The sequence below is a fragment of the Anas platyrhynchos genome, chromosome 5 (assembly GCF_047663525.1).
Source record: "Anas platyrhynchos isolate ZD024472 breed Pekin duck chromosome 5, IASCAAS_PekinDuck_T2T, whole genome shotgun sequence".
Classification (NCBI taxonomy): domain Eukaryota; kingdom Metazoa; phylum Chordata; class Aves; order Anseriformes; family Anatidae; genus Anas; species Anas platyrhynchos.
Genome location: NC_092591.1, coordinates 27831818 through 27852962, shown reverse-complemented (window position 1 = coordinate 27852962; position 21145 = coordinate 27831818). Strand labels below are relative to the sequence as shown.

The following is a 21145-nucleotide window of genomic DNA, read 5'->3' as shown; positions in this document are numbered from 1 at the left end:
TATGTATTTATAAAAATGTTTTTTGTTATCTTTAACAGCAGTAGCCAGATTGAGCTCCAGATGACCTCCCGTGTAAGCCTTAGAGATCTTCAGTAAAATTACTAATGCAAGACTTGGAAATGACTATGTCCTTGAAATATTTAGTCTGCATTTTATTAAGCTGATAAGAAGGCTGGAGCACTAGTGGCTATGATAAATCTAGATAAGGAGAGGGACAGATGAGCTTTTTTTCCTCGCAGGATGACATTTAGATTAACATGGACCATGGTACCAATAAATGCAGTATTCCTTTCCTGTTGGGGAAGTGATGGCACAAGTCAGCCCAGCCTGTGGTGGAATGAACACAGAACAGGCTGAAAGTGATTTGCAGGCTCAAGAAGACCTTTACCAAATGGCAGTCTTACAGCAAATAAGTGGTCTTGTGTTGAAAATGACACCAAGGAACAGGCATAATTCTGTCCTCTGCATGTTAAATTTCATACTGTGCATCTTCCCTGCCCAGCTCAAGACCAGGCTACTTGGGTTGCAATTTATTTACAAAGGGTCGGTGTGGGTATAGTTATCTATATGAACTTTGCTCTTACCTATTGATTTTGAAGGAACTTTGTGGGCCCTGGTTTCTTCAAATCTTGTTTACTATATCACTGAAAGACAGCTTTCCCTCCCCTCTTCCCTTTCATGCTGGTGGGGCTGTGACCTTCATTCTACTAATATTGAGGAGCACGCAATCTACACTGACCTGTATGGACATACAGACCTGTGCACCACAAGACTGAAACTAATTTGCCTTCTTCCAAAGCTAGAACTGGACTCAGGTTCAGGAGTAGTAACTTTTGGCTTTTGATATTTCATGTATGAGGTCATTTTGTATTTAGCCTTGTCTCCTCCTACTTAGTGCAAGCTGTTTTTTAATGGTGATGATGAATCTAATTTAGATGGGCTTTGTGGTTGATGTCTTTCTATTGGCCTGTGAAGCTCTCACTCAGTTCCTGAAAAGATTTATTTGCAAGTTGTTCCTTAGTGCTTCACTTTAAATATTTGTTCAGTAGGCACAACTTGTTTACATCTGCAAGATATGCTTGAGAACAAGCAGAAGACAAAAATTACTTCCTATCAGCACTTTGTTTATATCAACATTTGTGTTGCTTTTCATTTGTACTGAATTAGCTTGCTATCCACCTGCTCTGTGTTCTACTGATCCATTCCACCCATCGGTTAATGGTAGATCTAGAGAAACTTCAGGCAAAATGGTCCTGGAAGGAGAACCAAGGCTCCGAAGTATGCTGAAATTGGCCCCATGCTTCTCCAGCAAGCTTGTTCGATGACCATCCACCAAATACCTATTTACTGAGGATGGTCACAGGTACCTACTCAGCGTGTGTATTCATTCCCTCTCTAGCATCTGGGCTTCACAGAAATACTTAGAGCCTATTTCTCACAGATGGAGTTTGGTTAAAAAAAAACAAAACATTAATCAGCATAATGTGTTGAGATAATTCCGGTCTGTATTTAAACAGGGGAGGGAAAACAAAGCCTGAAGTTTATTTTGTGCAAACACTGCCTGTAGAGGAAGAAAGGTGTTCTTTCGTTCTTCTGGTTTAATAGAGGAGCAATGAACTCAAATCTCCCAGTGACTGCTAGCAGAACACCTGAGCGATGGGCATTAACCTGCAGTTACCTTTCCAGCAGCACTTCCAAAGAAGGAGCAGAAGTCAGCAGCCAGAACTTCTCACCTGCTAGGATCTTGCAAGTAGAATGAAAGGGGTATTGAAAAGGTGGCTACTCTGTCTACGTCTTGTACTCTTCAGTCTAACAGATCATTTCGCTAAGGTAATAGTTTAATTTGCAGAAGCAATACTGTACGTAGCAGTGAAGAATCCAAACACTCTTTGATTCCACCTAAGAAAAAAAAAAATCAGCAAACCATTAGAAGAAACAAGCTGAAATTTGTATGCTCTACAGATGTCTCTGAGTGGGTTTCTGGAAAACTGGACTTGTACAAATGGAATCTTTTCCCTGCAATCATGAAATTGACTTTCTTGTAAGCCACCCTGTCAAAAATGCTTATTTTGATTAACTGAGTAATGAGAAATAACTGTTCTGTTGTAGCCCACGGAATAACTGATAGTGAGGAAGATGTTTTGAAACATAATGATTTCAATTCAGCTTGGCTTGTTTATTCACTAAAAAAGTAAGTAAGAGTTGGCAATAGAGGTACTGTTGTATTTTGTTTCTAAGTTATCTGTGAAACACTACCAGGAATTTAAGATACATCTGGCATTACAATAAGCTGAATGAGTTCTGGCAGCATTTACAGTTGAAAGCAGTGTTTTGAGGACCCTGCTTTTCAGGGTGGATAAATCTCCTCCTCTTTGCACCACATTTTCAAGGGAGCCTCGGAAAAGGCAGTGATGCAGCAGGTTTGTGAAGGAAGTATACTTTACCTTTTTTTTTTTTGCCTACAATATCTCCAGGCCTGAGGCAGAGGGAAGGAAATGTGACACTCCCAGGTTCTGTGGCTTCAGTTTAGATTTCCATCTAAGTTGTTACTCAGGCTTTGAGTATCTTATCGCTGCTTTGCTGGTAACACAATAACAATGAACACATTTTTCACTAATAATTTTTCCACCATGGTGTGGCTGATGGCTCTCTGACAAGAGCATAACAGCAAACACCTTCTTTAAAAGTTAGTTTGAAGTTGCTTGTATTTAGTTATCTTCAAAAAACTTTCATTATTAGTAGGTTGGTTTTCATTTTTAAAAAAAAAGATGCATCTTCTCTATCAACTTCTAAATCTGCAATGCACATTAGCCTGTTAGATAACACATGATTTAAAAAGGCAGATTTCCCTCTGCTGTGGACTGCTGAATCTTCACAAAGCTTTTTTGCAGTCCCTGAGAAGGTATTTCTTTGAAAGATTCTAGTATGTAAAGAGTTTTTCAGAAAGAAAACAGTTTCACACTGGGAACTTTCTTTACATGAAATATTGCTACTGACAGGAAGGATCTGAAATATTAATCCGTCTCTGCCTTACTTTAGGTTAATTGTACTTTGCTTTTCGAACTTAGAGCCACATTTCTGCGTGCCGTGTGAGAGCAGCACCTGATGTACAAGGTGCATCTCATTAGAAAGTGAGATTTCTGTGAGACCTGAGACCTTTACGGAGTGGAAACTCTTCTCTTGCCTTTTGCTTTGCTGCTGCCCTGTCTTTAAGCCGCTGCCCTAAATTAATAGCCACGCAGAGCTGTACAGCTACTTAAGCTTACCGAGTTATAAATGGTATTCCTCCTAACAGCCCTGGGGGGGGTGAATGTGGTGGTTCCTGGATATGCACCGAGAGATGGAAAGTGGTGTGCTTTCATCTCCTGGTGGGTAGGTGGGTGGGTAGGTGTCAGCTTTGGTTTTGTAAATCAGAAATGTAACCTTAGTGCATATTTCCAAAGGAGTATTATGCAGCCTCAAGCACACGAAGAAGATGCATGTTTACACGCAGGATGTTGCTGCTTCTATCGCTAGTGTAATTCTGGAAGTGTAACGAGAAGGAGAGGAAGTGGAGGACTTCCTGCATTAGTTTTTGTGGTTGCGCGAAGGGGCTCTGTAAACTGCAGCTGAGTTACACAACCGATAAAAGTTTTGTTGGACTGAGATAAGTCTTGAGATGTGAGCTAATATACCTTGTCATGCTGCATGCATCGTGGTTAAATTTGGAAGTGGTTAAAATGGAAGTCAGAAGAGCAGTTATACTGGCTGAGTATGCTGTCTGTCGTCTTTTTTGTGTTTTTTTGAGATGTACATTACTTTCCCACAAATGTGTTCATGCTAGGCTATGTCCTTAAAATATGACTCGCCCGGTTGGGAAAAGCTTCCTGTTTAAACTAAGTACAAGAATGCAAGTAGGTCTGTGTAAGGTGGGAGAAAGAAGGGATTAATGGGGAACCTTTAAAATGGTGACCTATTCCCCTTACAAGTCTCTGAATAAGAAAGAGATAAGCACTAAATAGGAAAGGATTCATGGGTTTTGGGAGAAGCTCAGGATGGATGTGATGTGATGTGTGCTAGGGAGAATCTCGGTTACTTCCTATCCCTGAAACACCCAAGCTCCTTTCATGGATCTGATTTCTACATTTTAGGTTGCACTTGTGCAATGCTGTGCTAGGTTGGATTTCCTGAATAATGATTGCATTTGACTTGTACACTATGGGTTTATAAACTGAGCTGATGAAATGTTAGTAAATGTCACTACCAAAAAGATTAGACAACTGTTAAAGTGTTAATTGTGTTTGTTCAATATTTGGTTTTACAATATCTTTGCAGTGGCTTTCATGGATATCTTTCTATTTACTCAACATAGCAACATAGTGTTATGAATTTCTTTGTGCACTTACAAGTTTGTCTGTGTGACTCTCCTTTAAAAAGGCCTAGGACCTTGACAAACTTCACTCTAGGGCTGAAGGGTGATTTTGAGGCCAGCGTGCGAGACGTTTATTTAAGGTGCAAGGAGAAATTGAGACTATTTCTCTTCTGCTTTTGACACCTCGGTGCTTTTGTGGGGGTGTGCTTTTGTAGCACATACAGAGCAGGGGAAGTGCTTGCAGGTTTTGGAAAGTGCTTTTTTATGTATGTGGATGAGAAGTACACTGCTGGTCAGTGAGAGCTTTGCAGAAACAGCAAAGCATGCCAGACATAATTAGCTTAGCCTCGCTGTCTGACATTGATTTTGTTGTTGTTGTTGTTGAGTGTTCATAATGGTCACTCAAATGAAATAATTCACAGAATCAAATATTGTGTAGTCATAGTAGGAAAAAAATGTGGGGGAAAATGGCTTGTTCCTGTGGGTGTTTTTTTCATACCTTTTACAAATGGACTAGATTTTCCTGTCATTGTGTTCTGTGGATATCCCAGATTAAACCGGGCAAAGCAGAATAGGACAGGTTGCTGTCTTCCCCAAACCCAAGGGCTGTGTGTTTCCCTGCAGTAACAGCAGCTTAACATCACATGGCCCAAGATAACTGGGAGGGGGTCCTCTGCTTTCACTGCAGACTGGCTGGATTTGGTCATTCTCTGTTAAGGATGTAATGCTGACATTGCCAATTAGCTAGACATTAAAGATTTTATGATGAGATAATGATCTAGTGTTTTAGATTATTGTAATAAAAAAATATTAAAGTGGAGACTAAAGACAAGGATGGCAGTTGCACTAGAAATGCTCATCCATTATGAAGAAACATAAGCTGAAAACCAGCAGGAGAAGCTGAATTTGTGGAGTCCAACTGCTTCCCCATGTGCAATTCTGTAGCCAGTGCAGGAGATAATTAATATAAATGTGTGTTCAAAATGATGCTTAAATTTCCAGGTCCATATAAAGGCTGGACATTTTAACTTCTCTACATGCTTTGCAGGGCACATGTTTATTTTTTCCCTGTTAATGTCCTTCTCAACAGTTTAATGCAGAGAACCAAAACACAGATTTTTCTCTTAAGGGGCTCATTCAGGAGTTGACCCTTCCCCACAGATTATATCAGATGGGACAACTAAGTTTGCTATTGGTTCTTCTTCGAATGGGTTTTGAGTTTTAGTTATTTTATCTGTAAAGGTGTGGAAATTCAAACCTGTCTGCCAGCTCAACTGCAAGTGTTATAATTTTTGGTAGCATTGGGAGAAGACAGTGTTTCAGAAAACGTTGGTCTTTTCAGGCTTCAGAAAACAGTATCTCTATGGTCAGGTGGAGTGAATGTGCAAATTAGGCAGATAAATTCATATATCCCCAGTGCATTTTAAAATTTCCATCACTTTTATTGTCATTTCTATTTATTGCACCAATGCAACTTTCCAAGAAAGTGGCTGAAATTATTTAGTATTTTCTGCAGTTTTTTTTTTCCCTTATGAGGAACCTTATGCTGGTAGGATATTTTAAACTGTAGTGCTCAGATGTTGTCACAGTATTGCACACAAGGGTCTGTTCTTTTTAACTGCTTAACCTCTTCTGCCAGAGTGGTGTTTGGTTCACATCTTCATCCTTTTTTTATAGCTGGGGGCTGCAGGCACAATAAGCATAACTGCACTTTGCGTGAAGTTTCAGGCAAGTTTCAGGATGCTGGCAATAGAATAGTGAAGCATCTTGGTTATTAAATAGAAGAAAAATACATAGGGGAATATGTAGGAGAGCTAGTCAGTGAGCCATGTAATCTGGCATTGCAGTCCACACTTCTAACCTGACTCCGTTTTAAACATAGAGGAGAGGCTTACATGGATTAAAGGTCACGGTACGTATTGCTGTCAGAGAGCATCATTATGGCAAACTGAGGCATTTTGCTCTGTGCCCTCAGTCGCTATAGGTTGTAATTTGTATAAAAGCTGGAGACGAATATATGTTTCTTTTTGTTATTGTAGGGTGAAACAAGCATGAGTTTTCTGTGGTTCCCAGCTTTCTGCCCAGTTCTTGTAGTTTGAGTGAATTATCTGGCTGTTCTTGTAATAATACCGTCTGCATGCGGCACTCTGTGCAGCCCAGCAGTCCGAGTTCAACCTTCTATTTATAAAGTTTTGCTCTTTAACTTTTCATGATGGAAGGGACATGCTCTAAAGTGGATTTAGAATCTGCCTCTGTTCACAAACAGCTCTCTCCTGCAGGTTCCTCAGAAGGATCTTGGGAATTTAATGAATTCTTTTTCCTTTGGATAGTAAATCTAATACAACATTGAGAAGCTGTAGGTTTAAAAATCACGCATCGGTTCCTGCTAGCCCTTTCACGTGATGGGTGCTTTCCTTACGTGTGCAGACTAAGTGGTTCAGCAGGCATAATATCTCCTGGCTGAAGAGACGAAGCATCTGGCAGCTGAAGTAAGAGTGATAAAGCATGGTGAGGCTGCCAAGCAGAAAGATAGTGCTATACAGACAAAGCACGTGGCAGCACTCAGGCCTTTCAGATACATAATCTAGCTACAGCACTTCTAATTTCTGAGGAGAAAATTGCTAAAACGTTCCTTACTCTGCTCTGTCTCAGCAATATGGACTTGCTAGGACTAGCTAGGTATGTTGGTGCTCCTACTGCTGCAGGAACAATTTGGCTGCATCTGTTTTTAGAAGTGCAATTTACATACCTCCATCCCTCCCTTGTAAGAAATACTACAAAAGTTGCTTCTTTCTTTTTCAGCTTTTGTACGTTCCTTCAGTTTCGTTGTGAGACAAACCTTTCCATGGATGACATGGTCCATCTAGTTTTGAGTGAGGTGATTTGTGCTGCAAGTAAACTAAGGCAAAAAAAATAATAATTGTGTGCATATGAGCATAGCCGGAGTAAAGCAGGGGGCAAAAGGAGTTGATCCTTTTAACACCAATAGTTTGAGTGGCCTTTTTATTGGGTTCATATGGGGGTCAGAGAGAACAGTGGCTTTGAAACTCATGGATTAGATGTCATTTTTGGACTGAAGCTTTGATTTCATGACAAGGAATTATCAAAGTGTGGTTTAAACAAGGGATTTTCACATTCTAGGGATGACTGATACTTTTACTTTGGCATGCCATTTTTTAAAGTCTTTACTGTGTCAGTGTTAAGACACAAAGAGGCTTTTGACCTCCATCCATACAGTTTTTATATTGTCGATGATTTTGGTCCTGCTCTGTGAACTATAAAAGCTAAGACAAGCTTTTATACTTTGCAGTAAAGACTGAGGTAGGGTGTTTTGTGTGTGTGTGGTTTGCTTTGCTTTGTTTTGAATAAAGACTTTGTAGTTTCATATTAAAAACTATAGTGTGGGAAGGTAAATTGCTTCACTTTATGTGCTAGGATATATTTAATCTCCAATTGTGTTTTTTTTTTTTTTTTTTAATTAATCATAAATTTCCAGCACTTTATCACCCTCTCAGTAAAGAAGCGTGTTCTCATATTCAGCTTGGAACATCTTGTGTTTCAGTTTGTGCCCCTTGCCTCTTGTCCTGTCGCTGGGCAGGACAATGTAGTTACTGCTAATATTCAGTTACTAATTATGACATACTTATTAACTCAAACTATTAAATCAATATGGATATATGTTCTTTAAGTGTCTTGGTTTTACTACACACACACACACACAAAAAAAGACTGTCATGACTGTTGTATTGCAGAAGATAAAGGAAAAGTCTAAATTAGTTTTTCTGGGGTTATTTTTCTACACCCCAATTTGGTTTTCTTTATTTGGTCTTACACTGTTTGAAAACAGGAACTGCATGTGCAGTGCTTTAGTACATCAGCTCTTTGATCTCCAGAGTCTGTACGTGCTGACATGGTATTGTACTATGTAAGCTTGTAAACCTATTTGTAGCCTTCACAGCCCTCATGGAGAGGAAAAAGCAGGGTAAATAAATAAATAAAGAAATAAAACAGAATGCTGAGTAATGTAAAGGCTTAGAGAGAAGAAAAAAAAAAAAACAACAAGCTATGTACATGAAATAAAACTAGAATGGTATGAGAGTTGCTGTAGTTTTCACATGCAGGGTCCTTTTTCAGCAGAGGGCAGTACTGGTTCAGTTTCTTTCCAAGTCCAGGAGATGCAGTCGTGGGCAAACACCGGCCTTTAGGAATAGGTAGATGTGGATGTTATAATTTAAGTTTGTTCCTAGTAGTTGGCTGGAGAAGGCTTGGAAATAGCTTTCGGAATAGCTATGTAAAACCAGGGCCAACGCAGTACCAGATTAAGCTCTGTTAATCATTTGTGTGTTCTTAACAGCAGGGTTGCTCCGTTCTTTGGTCATCGACCCATCAGCCAGGTAACTGCAACAGATCTGTCTGTGACTGCCTGCTTTCCTGCTCACAGGCAGGTAGGTCCAGAGCCAGCGTACGTGGTGAAAGCAAGACCTGCTCTGGACTGCTGCGTGTGCTATCTGCTGGTCACATACAGCCTGGCTGCTCTATGTCCACAGAGAGCTTTTCATTTTATTAGTAATCCTCCACTGCTTCTTTTCCTGCTGGGGTAGAATGCATTTAAGAGACTATGGTATTGCTTGACTGATGCCAAAGTAAGTGTCAAACACGTTATTAATTGCAAGTCCTGTTTTTCCTCTGGAGCTTGCTGGTGTATCTATTATAAGCATCTTCCACAAGGTGGAGCTTTAAAGCTCTGCAGCTGGGTATTTTTCTCTTTTGACTAATAAACAACAGGATGAATGGAGTTTATGAAATCTTTTTTAGAGCAGGTATAAAGTGACCATTTCATTGCTTTTCAAGAAAGTGGGTGGGTTTTAGGAGGGAAAAAAAAAAAAAAGAAAAAAAACAGACTCAAAAGATATTTTGGGCTTGTAACATGAGTCTCTGAAATTAATGTTGTAAAAGAGGATAGGAAGGACTGGAAAAAATAGCTCTCATTACTTATTTATTCTTTTGGAATTACTCTTTTATTCCAAGCTGATTTAAGAAGTAGCAGAACTAGATAGAGAAAAGCACTCGCAAAAGACTTGCTAAATCTTCCTTTATTGGGAGGAGTGTTTTTCTTTTTTTTTTTTTTAACAGTCCTACCCTAAAAGAAGAGGAGGAAACTTTAGATAACAGCTATTCTGACAGATAAAAGAAAGGCGGAAAACACTTTCTTTCAGACAGCTCTTTTTGAGAATGAGCCGTGTATACACTTTCTCTGGAGGAGAACCTTTTTTCTTCCCCACTGTACTTGCTAGAAGTTGCATCTTGCTGAATTCTGGAGAAGTGCTCCCAGCATTTCAGGCTGTACTTCAGTAATCAGCTATCTTGTGCATCCCGTATTTCTCTGAGTATCCTAACTGTGCTTTACTCTGCCATCTTGTTGGAAATCCCCTGCTGTTAATTTTGCTGGAATGGAATTCATCATCTGCTCATTGTGCTGCTGTTGGTAAGACAATTTTGTACATTAGCTAGTGCAGGCATGTGTGGACATGAGGTGGTACTCTGAGCAAGCAAAAGCTGGAAGAGAACTTACTGGTGAGGGGGAAGAAGCACTGGATGGGTAGCAGCAGGGAGGGAGAAACCCAAGTCCTGTGTGTCTCCTGCTTGGCTTTTCTGCCTCAAGCTAATGCTTGAGAAAAGGCTCAGAAAAGGCTAATAATGTACCTCTGCCATACCTCTCTATATGACACAAACTTGAAGCAATTTACGGAGTGCTCTACAAATACTCTTTCCCTGTCAACTTTATTCAGTAAATTCCTCTGTTATTCAATATGTTTGAACCAATTGATTAGTGTTTTCTGCAGGGTCTCTGCTGTCGCTTCATGCTTGACCTGAGGCATTGCAGTTGAAGGTTGAAAAACTTTTTCTCAAAGTAAATTATTTGTGTTGTTTCTTTATCCTTTGCAGGTGGCAAGCTAGTGAGCAAGAGATAAGAAATTGGTTCTGACTTCATTTGGTGTTTCAAAGAGACTGCCTAGGTTAACAAGTAGAACCACAAAGAACTTGGAACAGGAACTGCATGTCAGAAATTCACTTTCTCCTTTTCGAAAATTGCTACCCCCTACTTGATGACCCTTCCATCTCCAATTTTAAGCACAGGAAATAGCATATGGCAAATGCAATGAAAAGCAGGGGTTCTTATGCCTAATTACAGTGAGTTGAGAGGCTCTCCAGACAGACGGACTACTACTGATTTAGGCTTTGTTGAGTCCGATGGCTGGACCAGTTTGTAATGCTGCTGGATCTGCTGCAGATCCAAGATAAGAACTCCTTAAAATTCAGTTCCTTTCAGACACCATGTTTAAAACTATAATTTTTTTTTCTTTTAATTCCACCTCTTATTTCTTTGACACATCCTTGTCATGCAGATTTGTTTAAATGCCAGTCCATTGCTAGCTGATGAGATGTATCTGTTGGTATGGAAGATGTGGTAGGCAATTTGGACAGCTTTATGAAGAGCCCTGCCCTGTAATATAATGTTAGGTTAGATTTCTGAACCACAACCTCAGAATAGAAATTTAGCATGTGTAGAAAAAAAAAAATAATATAAGCAGAGTGGTGGAGTGAGCTTGAAATTATGATATTTTTTTTTTTTATGGGAAGTGTGGTTGTGTATGGGCAAGAATTTTTGCCCTTCCCTCCCACTGCTGCTGCCAACGTGGATGTCCCGTACTCTCAGGGTACTCCACCCCTCTTGATTTCTAGCACTAACAGCAAATTCTGTTCTTTTTTGAAAGCAATAGTAATATCAAGTACCTAAAAAATATTCCAGATATATTCCAACCTTTTGCATGATTCTGAAGTTTTGTAACAGTGAGTGGTTCTATCACAGTCCATTCCAAATTGCAGTGGCTGTTTACAGAGTTGGATAAAGCATTACTCATTTTTCACACAGACTTACAGAAGCTGGGTGATTTTGGCAGGAAGCTTTGTGGTGACTGGAGATACTGAAGCTAAGGATACTGAAGGTATATTTTCTAGGGATAAATATTTATTTTTTCTATTACTCAGGCCAGTGCACTATTGACAAAAATGCTTTCAGCAGACAGTTTGGAGGCATTCCTCTGTTGGTAATAGAATACAGTTGTCTTGGAGCAAACGTTCTTAGCACTTCTTAGCCAAGCTTAATTTAAACAAACTTTGGTATGAAGATATCAAAATAGCAACCCTAAAACATGCCTCCACAGACTGTGTGTAGAGAGGGGCTAAGCACAGCATACCCAGCCTTTGGATTTGAATAGGCAATTGGTGACCATTTAGCTGGATTTCTTTATTGTCCCTTTTCTTTGCAAGACCCATATTCAGAATAGAAGGTGAAAGAAACACTGTGTAGTCACGTATTTAGCTTCAAATCAGTGTGAAAATCCCTCTGCAGATTACAAAGGGAGAAGGGTGACATAGTAAGTTTTTAGAATAATACTGGAAGATGTGATTGGGAAGATAGATGCTGGCCATAATAAAGCCACCGGTGCCTTCAGCATCTGCTTTTTTTCAAGAATTCCAGTCTATAGCATTACTGCCCCATCGTCTGGATGATTGTTGCCTTATTTCTCGTGTCACTGGTAGACCTAGATGCTCGTAAAACTCAGCGACTATGTAAATTTTACACTTCTGTTCCTGCTCTTGTGTGTTCTTGTCCTGGCCAGTGAAACAGCTGCTGTTAAAGCTGTATGTGTTGAACGCAAAGATAATTTGTTGAAGTGATGCAAGGAGAGTGGCCTTTACTCATGAAGTGGGAACACCCATTTCTGGGTTGATCTTAGCCTTAAAACCAGAGCCGAATACAGGTATGTGGAAGTAATGCTTAAATTCCAATGCAGCAAACTCTTGTCTCTGCTGCTGCCATGCCAAAAATAGTTGCTGCAAAATTATTGGTCTATTCACTCACTGCTAAGGCTATTACAGCCTAGCTGTAATTGCTTGACCCAGCATGTGCACTTTCCTCCCAACTTTAAAGCAGCACCATGTAGAATTTAAAGATAAAACAGTTGTCACTTCCATTAATCATAATATGTGTTCATTCATATTTGTTCTTTCTCTCTGTTGATGTATCCTGATATATGATTAAGCGTCTTTTCAGGTATTACTTGCAGTCTTTTTGCACCTACTTTCCCTCAGTCGTTTTGCTTGGCCTTCTTTATGTACTTAACTCTATTTTTTTTTCAAGCATTTTTTTCAAAGCATGTCTAACTGCAGAAGTTTTAAAATGATTATTATCTCTCTTTTACCATTCATCTCTTCTATAATCATAGCAAGTTTTTCAAACACCTCCTGGCTAGGTAGCCAGCAAGTGAAAGGTCTCTATGAAAGCTCAGCAGCATGGGCATTATCAGATGGCATGGGTTTGGATCAGAGACCAAACTTCTCATGCCATACTTGCTGGGTTTGTCAGTTTTCTTTCCATGAACAGCACTGGGAAATCTCTAGCTTTCATCTACGTGTCTGGGTAGCAAACTGTTAACTTAAGAGAGCCGTCTTTCCTGTAGTAAGGGGATGATGTCTCAAATCACAAAGGGACGGTTTACTCCGTTTATGCTGTGGTACTCTGTAGCTGATGGACTTAATTTTCTATTATTTTAGTACCTGGCGCACTCCACCTATTTTTTATTAGATAGCTCCTATTAACTAAGGTTTGTAAGTGGTCTGTAACTGATTTCAGTTTCAAATATCATAACTTCTGTATTGAATTTTCTGTTTTTGATATTAGGTATTGTTTTAATAGGAGTCAGCCATTGGTTGTGGATGTATAGACTGAGAAATCATTTCTGATGATGCTACACCTCTTATAATCGCTTGAGAAACTTAAAAAGGGAGGAGATAAAACAGGAACTTAAAACCAGTTTATCAGCTACAGCTATTAGACAGTAAATGACTGTAAATCACACAGTAGACATTTCATAAGAGCAGATAAATCCCAATTAGACGATCCCAAATGTTTTTGGGAGGAGCTATGGATGCTATCATGTAGTTAGCATATTACCCTAATCAGCAAATAGATCACACCCCTTAAATGAAGGAGTTATCTGAGAAGTGTTTGAGTTTGAACTATCTGAAATTAGTTACGAGTCTTTTATGCGTCTCTCTGATATCTCTGTGTCAGAGAGGACTGAATGATAAAGATTGCTTTCTAACAATGTACAAATTTTAAGGAAGATAAAGTGGTATACATGATTTAAAAAAAAAAAAAAAGGCCAGAGTTTTTAATAGCATTAATAGCATCTGTTTTTCAAGCTGTCCCAAGTGATACATTTTCTTCAGGTTATTCCTTGTATGATTTTTAGTCAAAATGAGTCTGAAGATATCCTCCCTGTGTTATGATAAATATAAATGGTAAGAGATAGAAGGAGGTAGTGTTTTTTAGCCAAAATCTTGTTCCTTAGACTTGTCATTGATTTTTAAGAGGTAGTCAATGTCTGAAGAAAAACAAGTGTAATAGTGGCATTGCAGTACATAATACTGCCTCTAGGTTGTATTGATTTTTTCTGTAGGGGAAAACAGCTGTTTTTGGTTTTGTTTTCTTTAACCTTCAAAGGAGAAGGCCATGTTTTGCCTAATTTTCCTGTTGCTTCACTGTTTTTGTCAATTTATTTGAAATGCTGGGTTTTTAAGGTTCTATGTGAAACTGGGAAATTTTCAGTGCTGGGGCAGCTTCTGTGATGTCTCCTTTACTACTCCAGCCTTAGGTGGGTTTTGTTCTGCAGCTTGTTCTTTCCCTTGCAGTTTTTTTTCCTAAATTAATTTTTCTAGCCAAGAGCTACATCAGAGTCCTCTGATGACTCTAGTCTTTAAATAGGGAATTGGCTTTGCTTACTGCATTTGATTTTAGAATAGTTTATTTAAATGTATTCTACTCTGTAGCATCCAGCTTTGTTTATTTGGGGTTTAAACCTTCTTAGATCTTAGAAGCTTTGTTTCATTTATATCTATAATAAGTCAGATAAAGTCACAGCCTTTGATTTGAACAGTTAAAAGAATCTTGAATAAATCTTACTAAACCTTTTTTTTTTTTTTCTTTTCAACCATTGTTCAGTGGAGATTTGCTGTACCTAAAGGATTTTTTTTTGGTGAGAATTTGGATACTTTCAAACAAGATTTATATAGAAGTCATTCCCTGAAGCTTGTATGTGAATGTATAGTGTCAGTCGTAACTGGGGGCATCTCTGTCAGTGGTAACGAGGACCAGGGCAGTCCATGGCAGGGGGATGATGATTCGGGCCTTGCTGAATCCAACTGCAAACTGCTGCATTCCTGTCCTGTTTCAGAACATCTCCTGCAGATGACAGGGATGAAGAGGACAGAAACCTCTCACCTACCTTCGTATTCTGCGTCTGCTTGTCAGAATAGCGCCTGCTTTGTGTGTAGTAAAAGCTGAGGCTCTGGTTGTCCATTATAGTGTTGTTTAAGGCCCCCTTCCATTGCCCTTTTATTGGCTTTCTGCAGCTTTGTAGGGAGTAGATTGTATAAAGCATGCCCCTGGAAAGCAGAGGCCGCTAAAAGGTTTAAGGCAAATTTGTTTGGGGACAAAGAGGGCATTGAGGAGAACTTGAGAGAGAGATTGCAGGGCTTCAGCAGCGCAACAGAGCCTTGTCTGTGCAAGACTCAGCCTGCCTCTAAGTTCCAGCAGGCTGCTGAGAAGCAGGCCAAGAAAAGACTCTCCAAGACCCCATTCCCTTCATCTGAAGTCTGCCATCTGGACAGGGGATGGCTAGAGGGTTCCTGGAACGTATAGAAAGGAATCTTGAGGGCTGAAAATAAATGCCAGTGGAGACAGGAAGTGTCTGAGACATGGGGTTGGAGGAGGGGAGCTGCTTAGCATGACTGCTCCGTGGGTCACAGTGGTGGCAAGGAGGAGAGGGGTGAGTAAAGCCTCTGTGCGCAGGCCTCCCTCCGAGGCCTAAACCTGCCCTCCGCTCAGCGCTCTGCTTGAGGGCGTTTTGTTTGCTACAGAAGCTCATCCGAGTGATTTGGGCTTTTCCCTTGAAGGAAGGGATGGTTATGTTGGTAGCCCTTGGCATACCAGGTGTTTTAAGATAGAAAGGTACCAACTCGGAGAGCAGTTTTCTCGCAGTGCTGCCATGCCTGTCACGAGGCTGTGTGGTGGGGTTGAGGCGGGTGATGTTCTGAGCAGACTATGCTGCTCTTGGTAATTTCTCTCACCTGGAAAAGCTAATGAGCAGGGGTATTTTATTCCTTTGATGTTCCTTAATAAGTGTTATAATACTGGAGAACAATAGCCTTCCTTTGTGGGTTATGAAGGTGGAACAGTCTTTGTACTCCTCTTGGAGTGGAAATGTCAGCTTATCACATCCCCCATCTTTTCTTCCTATAAGAGCTCCTTATATGTCCAGAGAAACCTTACATTGAGCTTCTTTTTTGCATCACCTGTTGTACATTTTGAAGGAGAACTAGATGAATAATGATGAATGTTTTTGCTCTGTGGGCTGTCCTGTAAATATCAAGTGGAAATAAGGTAAGTTCATTTCTCAAGCTATTTCAAAGAATGTGGTCATGAAACAGCTCCTGTTCTACTAGTAGGCTTCTCAGTGCCTGCCATAAGCAATCCTGCACAAGACTTGTGGGCCATTGTCATCTAGGGAATGGAGGTAACTAGCTCTTAGAAAGCCAAGACATTGATTCTTGAGAAAGTTAGACTGTGAAAAACAGAGCTCTTTTCCTCCACTTAACACTTCTGACAAAAAAAAAAAAAAAAAAAAAGTGTTCTCAAATAGTTACTGTATATCCCATGTGAAGTTGGTGGCACATTTCTTAATTCCTGACCTTGAAATTGGAGTGTGCATTAAGAGGCAGTAACACTTGCCTACTTGAATTGAGCAGCAACAGAAGGTGGTTTTGGTGTGAGAAAAAACATTTCCAGAGCAATTATTTTATCAGGCACATACATTGTAGTCGCAGCCTTTTCAGTGAAATCACCAAGGATTGTTTATGGTTTGACTGTAACTAAATGTGGTAATAAGGGCATGATATATAAGAGTAGAAGGCATGAGTTTGGAATGAGGATCTTTAAATGTTTTAGGATTGAACAGCAGTAAGCTGAATTAATCGATAACGTTAAGGGGAGTGTCTCATGTTTTTCTTTCTTCCAAGCTTTTTCCTGAATTTCATTAGTCCTTTATTAGAGCATTAGCTTGCCAGTAGAGAAATTTCACTAATTTGTTGGTGTTTAAATGAGTCATCACTGACTCTTTGCTGCAAGTCTTCATTTTTTTTTGTATTGTGACCATTTTTTTTGGCTGCTGTTGCTGTAAATTACCAGCATTTTAGATTGCTGTCACTTCTGCAGCAGTAACTTCAGAAGTTCTGTAATCTCTCTTGGCTTGTGGTGTGTGTAATTGGAGCACAGTGCAGCGTGACAGCAAGGACCAGGCAAATCTCTCTTTGCATATGACGAAATAGCATGGAAGTAGTTTAGTATAATTTTGAGCTAGGCTTGGAAAATAGCCTGTCTTAAGGAGATTGTTGAATTCATGGCAGTTGTTTTCGCTTTTCTGTCATGACAAAAAACATGGAAAAGACCTTTTAAATTGAATGTCTTTGCACTGTCTACAGAGAGGAACAAACCAAAGCTTAAAGAGATGATGACAATTGTTTCTAATACACTTAGCCGGTCTCTTTTCCTCTTTGAACATTTGCTGTTGTTTTTTCATGGAGTTTGTGAAATTTGTCACAAATTTCTTGTGGAGCAGAACCGTGGGATTTTAAGATAGCTGCAGGTGAAGGATGGAATTTTGTATTAAAAGATTCATGTAGAAATACATGCATGTGCTCTCCTTGTGGCATGTGGTTGCTTTGTGTTCACTCCTAGCATGAACCATCTTTGTCACAGGCTCTGCGATAAGCAGGGTTGCTGCTCAGTAACTACAGATAAGGGAAGCAATTCTTTTGTGTGGGATTGTGGTCGACGTGCACTGAGAGTGGAAAAGATGGCCTTTGAAGTAAGCTTGTGTTTGTGGGAGAAAACTTGTGATATGTAAACTTTAAGTAATCTTGGTCAATAATGTAGTCAGAAATGGTGACCCATATTAACAAATGTCCAAGTGTTGTAGTGACATTCTCTAAATGCAGCTGTGAATATAAAATATCACCCTTTAGGAGATGGGGGAAGCTGAAAGCGATTGAAGGGATGGGGCAAGGACTCTGGCCCTGGCTTTGTGCTGTGTGTAGGTGCTTGCATAATCGTTCGTTGTGCATTTGCAGCTTCAGAGGTAGCAATAAGGCAACTTGCACATGATTATCCAAATTCTTTGCTATATAGTGCTGCATAAGGGTCGTGCATGAGGAGAGTGAAGTGCAACAACTTCAAGTTGAAAAAGTCCAACTCCTTACCTCTGGTATCGGATGAAAACTGGCTAGTGCTCTGGTAATGATTTACAAATAACTGAAAATCCTCAGTTTTGCAACACAGAATTTTTTTGTCATTTAAATTTGAAATGAGTGTTTATAAACGTCAATAGCAAATGTGCAATAATACCCTTCTCTAGCTTTCACTGCTCAGAGCTGAGCTTTATCATATATTATAGCAATGTGTTGAGGTTTTTTGTTTCTAAAACAAGCAGATAATTCAATGCTGTACTAGGATGTGGGGAGTCCAGTGGTATTTATCAACAGAGTATAATTTTTCCATTGAACTAGTTATCAGAAGGAAAAGAAATAAAACAGGAATGATCTGAATGACAATCTAGATGGAGTTTTAAAATAAGAAATGGGGTTTGGGGCTGTTGGTGTGCAAAGTGATTTGTAAATGGTGTGTGGGGTTAAAGCACGATGCTCATAGATGCTCTCAGTACAAATGTGAATAGTTGTGCTGGGAATGCAGTGGTCACTGCTATGGTGACTCTTTGGGGTCTGAAATGAATCAGAAATAGAGGGCTGTGCTGAACTTTTTCAAGATTTTTCTTAAGATGTTTGGAGAAGCTGGAAAAAGAGATGAAGATCTGTACGTACTCTGTTGGAGACAGATTTCCACTTAGAGCATTCCTCCTTTCATTATCTGGAGCTGAACCCAGCACTCCTCTTTGCCTAGCTTGCTTGTTGAGGCTAGCAGAGCAAATGCCATGGCAGAGATGCTGGCATTTAACACTGAAACAGCACAGTAGCAGTGCCAGCTCAGGTGGCAGGGATCCATCATGCATGACTAAATTGTATGTGCTCCCAGGATATGTGGACATTAGGATTTCACTATGCAGAGGTTACTTTTCATTGTGACTCACAGGAAATATACCACATCTCTCTTTTGGAGGGAAGAAAATGGTATGATAATGTAGCATGGAAAAACTGGCTCACAATCTGTGTGTTCAACAAGGCTGACTTAAAGGCTGCGGTCTGTTGCAGTTTGGAACTTGAGCTGCTTGATGGTGCTTGCTCAAAATGTCTTTAACTTACATCTTTTTGGATGTATAACATGGGTGAAAATGCAGGGAAAAGTCTTGGTTATTACACTGGTGATACCCCTTAAAAGTTGCTCTTACTGCTACAGTAAACATACTGTTTAAGGTTTTGAGAATTGAACTAGAAGGGTATTAGGACAGCTTCTGTTTGTGTTTTTTGGTTTTGCTTCCAGACATGACAGGTATAGCTGGTGATTATGCTTTTGCTTATTTTTAAATGATGTGAATGCCAAGATCCAGCCATATACATTCTGTTAATTGGTCTTATACTTTTTTTTTTAAGGTAAAGAGAGGAGATGTAATCACAGTATATGTAAATGCTGGTATTTCTTGGTAGAGAAGCTTGTTCTGTTGCCTTAAACATCTGACAGAAGTTAAGTACAAGCTGGGCAAGGGCACAGTGTGGAAATGCTCCATTAGGAGCTGCTCAGGCTTCTGCCCAACTAAACTCTTATTCAACAAGACACTGTGCTATGTGGCCTCAAGCAATTTAATCCATTTTTATCCCTTTTCACTTTCTAAAATTGGAGGATATTCCACATTGCAGAGATGTAAATGGCTTTGCTAATGATGAGATAATTGACCTTTGAAAATCGTTTGCTAATTAGTGTAGCTTTTGCTTGTATCCTGTTCACAGCAGTATAGGCAAGGCTGTGCTTATTACTGTAGTTTAGTAACTTTAATTACAAAAAATTAAATTAAAAAAAAAAAGCTTAACAAATAATAGCAAAAAATGCCAGATAAGTGGTAGATATTCCAGAATAGCATATAAGGATAATTTTTGCCCTCTTACCTTCTCTCAATTTGCTGGCTAGGCTTTATTTTGCCCTTTTTTGACCATATCAAGAAATTCTGTTTAAAATAGGTTTAATGACTGGCTTTTGAATTCATTCTTCTGCTAAACTACAAATGCAAACTAATAGCTCTGTTCCTGTGACCCTAACAGTGTGCTTTATAAAGCCAAGATCTAGGTTAATTCTCCAGTGTGCAAGCTGAAATCCTTATAAAAGGGCACGTGCATGGCAGGAACTGCTCACCCAGGTACTGGTCCTCATCTTCAAAGTATGTGCCTGGTCAGGTCTGTGTGTCACCCGCAGTCATAAATCAAGCTGTGTTATAGTTGTGTTTTAGTTCTTTTTTCTTTTTTTTTTTTTTTCCAAAAAACGGTTCTCTCATCTAACCTGGGTGTTTGCAGGAAGCTCAGCCACTCTTAAGTTGCTGACGGCTGTTGTCCTTCTGGGCAATGGTGCAGTAAAAGGATAAAAATTCTGGTGGTAGTTCAGAATTTCTGGTTTTCCCATTAGAGTTGCTTTATCTTTTGCTGGGAAGAAGATATTTTATTCGCCAAATAGGATTACTTTGCTTTGTTCTCCCAGATCAGCTGTTGGCTACTGAAGTAGCGTGCTGTCATATCTTCAAAGACACGTAAGGTCTAGATTCTGAGACATAAGATGTGTGTAGGGATGTGATGCTGTATCACTCAAGACTGAGGGATTGCTTCGTGTTACAGGTGTTTGCGCTGCATAAAATAGGTGGGTTACTTCTCAGGGTTACTTCTCAGGGGAAGTCTATAAAACCAGAAATGTGACCAGGCAGCAACTGTGCAAATTTTGGATGGAATTTAGTGGTGACAAACTATTCTCATGTCTGAAAATAAAAAGCAAGAATCTAGTGATGAGGCTATGAATTTGTGTCCCCAGCTGAGCAACTTGGTCAATGAAGTCTATCAAGAACGTACGTGCATGTGCACAGATGAGAGCAGGGCGGCTGCTCAGAACTGACGTGTAGCTTCTGCCATGTACGAGGTGTTTTGAAAGGCACCAGGCCTAAGCAGTGAGGTTTGAATCAGGAGCTGAGGTCTTCTGAATTATGTTATTCTTTCACTTGGTGCTTGGCTGTCCATGAATCGCTTCCACTAGTAAAACTTTGTGTCTTTTCAGTTCCTGGCTGTCAGAGGGGTTCCCAAAGCACAGTTATTGCTGTTTTATACATTGGGAATCTGCAATACCAAAGCTGAAGACCGTCTTTCACTGCAATCTTCTGTAAAATGTTGTCCCCCTGGAATCTAACCTCACATGGAAGATGAAGCAGCTTTGACCTGATTTAGATGCAAGCAGACTCTTCATTCGTGGTCTTGACTTGTATGTTAGGGAGCATAGCATTTAAAGCTCCCAGGCTTCTGAAGCTGAAACTCCAGTATTGTGTCCTGCTTATACCAGTTTTATTTCACATTCAGTGCTGTGCCTTAGCTAATACGATGAAAATGCACAGTACAGATGGTACCCTGCGTGTCTTGTCCTTGGTAATGCAGGACAGAAACAGCAATGAGATTTTCATTCCCTTTCCAAAC

The 21145-nt window shown here is 39.8% G+C and overlaps 1 protein-coding gene across 3 annotated transcripts in view; it reads left to right on the top strand.

Annotated features, from left to right (window-relative positions):
* MOB2 (MOB kinase activator 2) overlaps positions 1 to 21145 on the top strand; it is a 111662-nt gene that overhangs the window by 29128 nt on the left and 61389 nt on the right. Inside the window, exon 1 of one of the 3 annotated variants that reach the window (XM_005019734.4) lies at positions 9787 to 9836. The exons of the other annotated variants lie outside the window; for them this stretch is intronic. Coding sequence (XP_005019791.1) covers positions 9802 to 9836 — 35 coding nt within the window. The 5' untranslated portion in view covers positions 9787 to 9801. Of the gene's footprint in view, positions 1 to 9786; positions 9837 to 21145 lie in introns of those variants that run through there. 3 annotated transcript variants of the gene reach the window in all.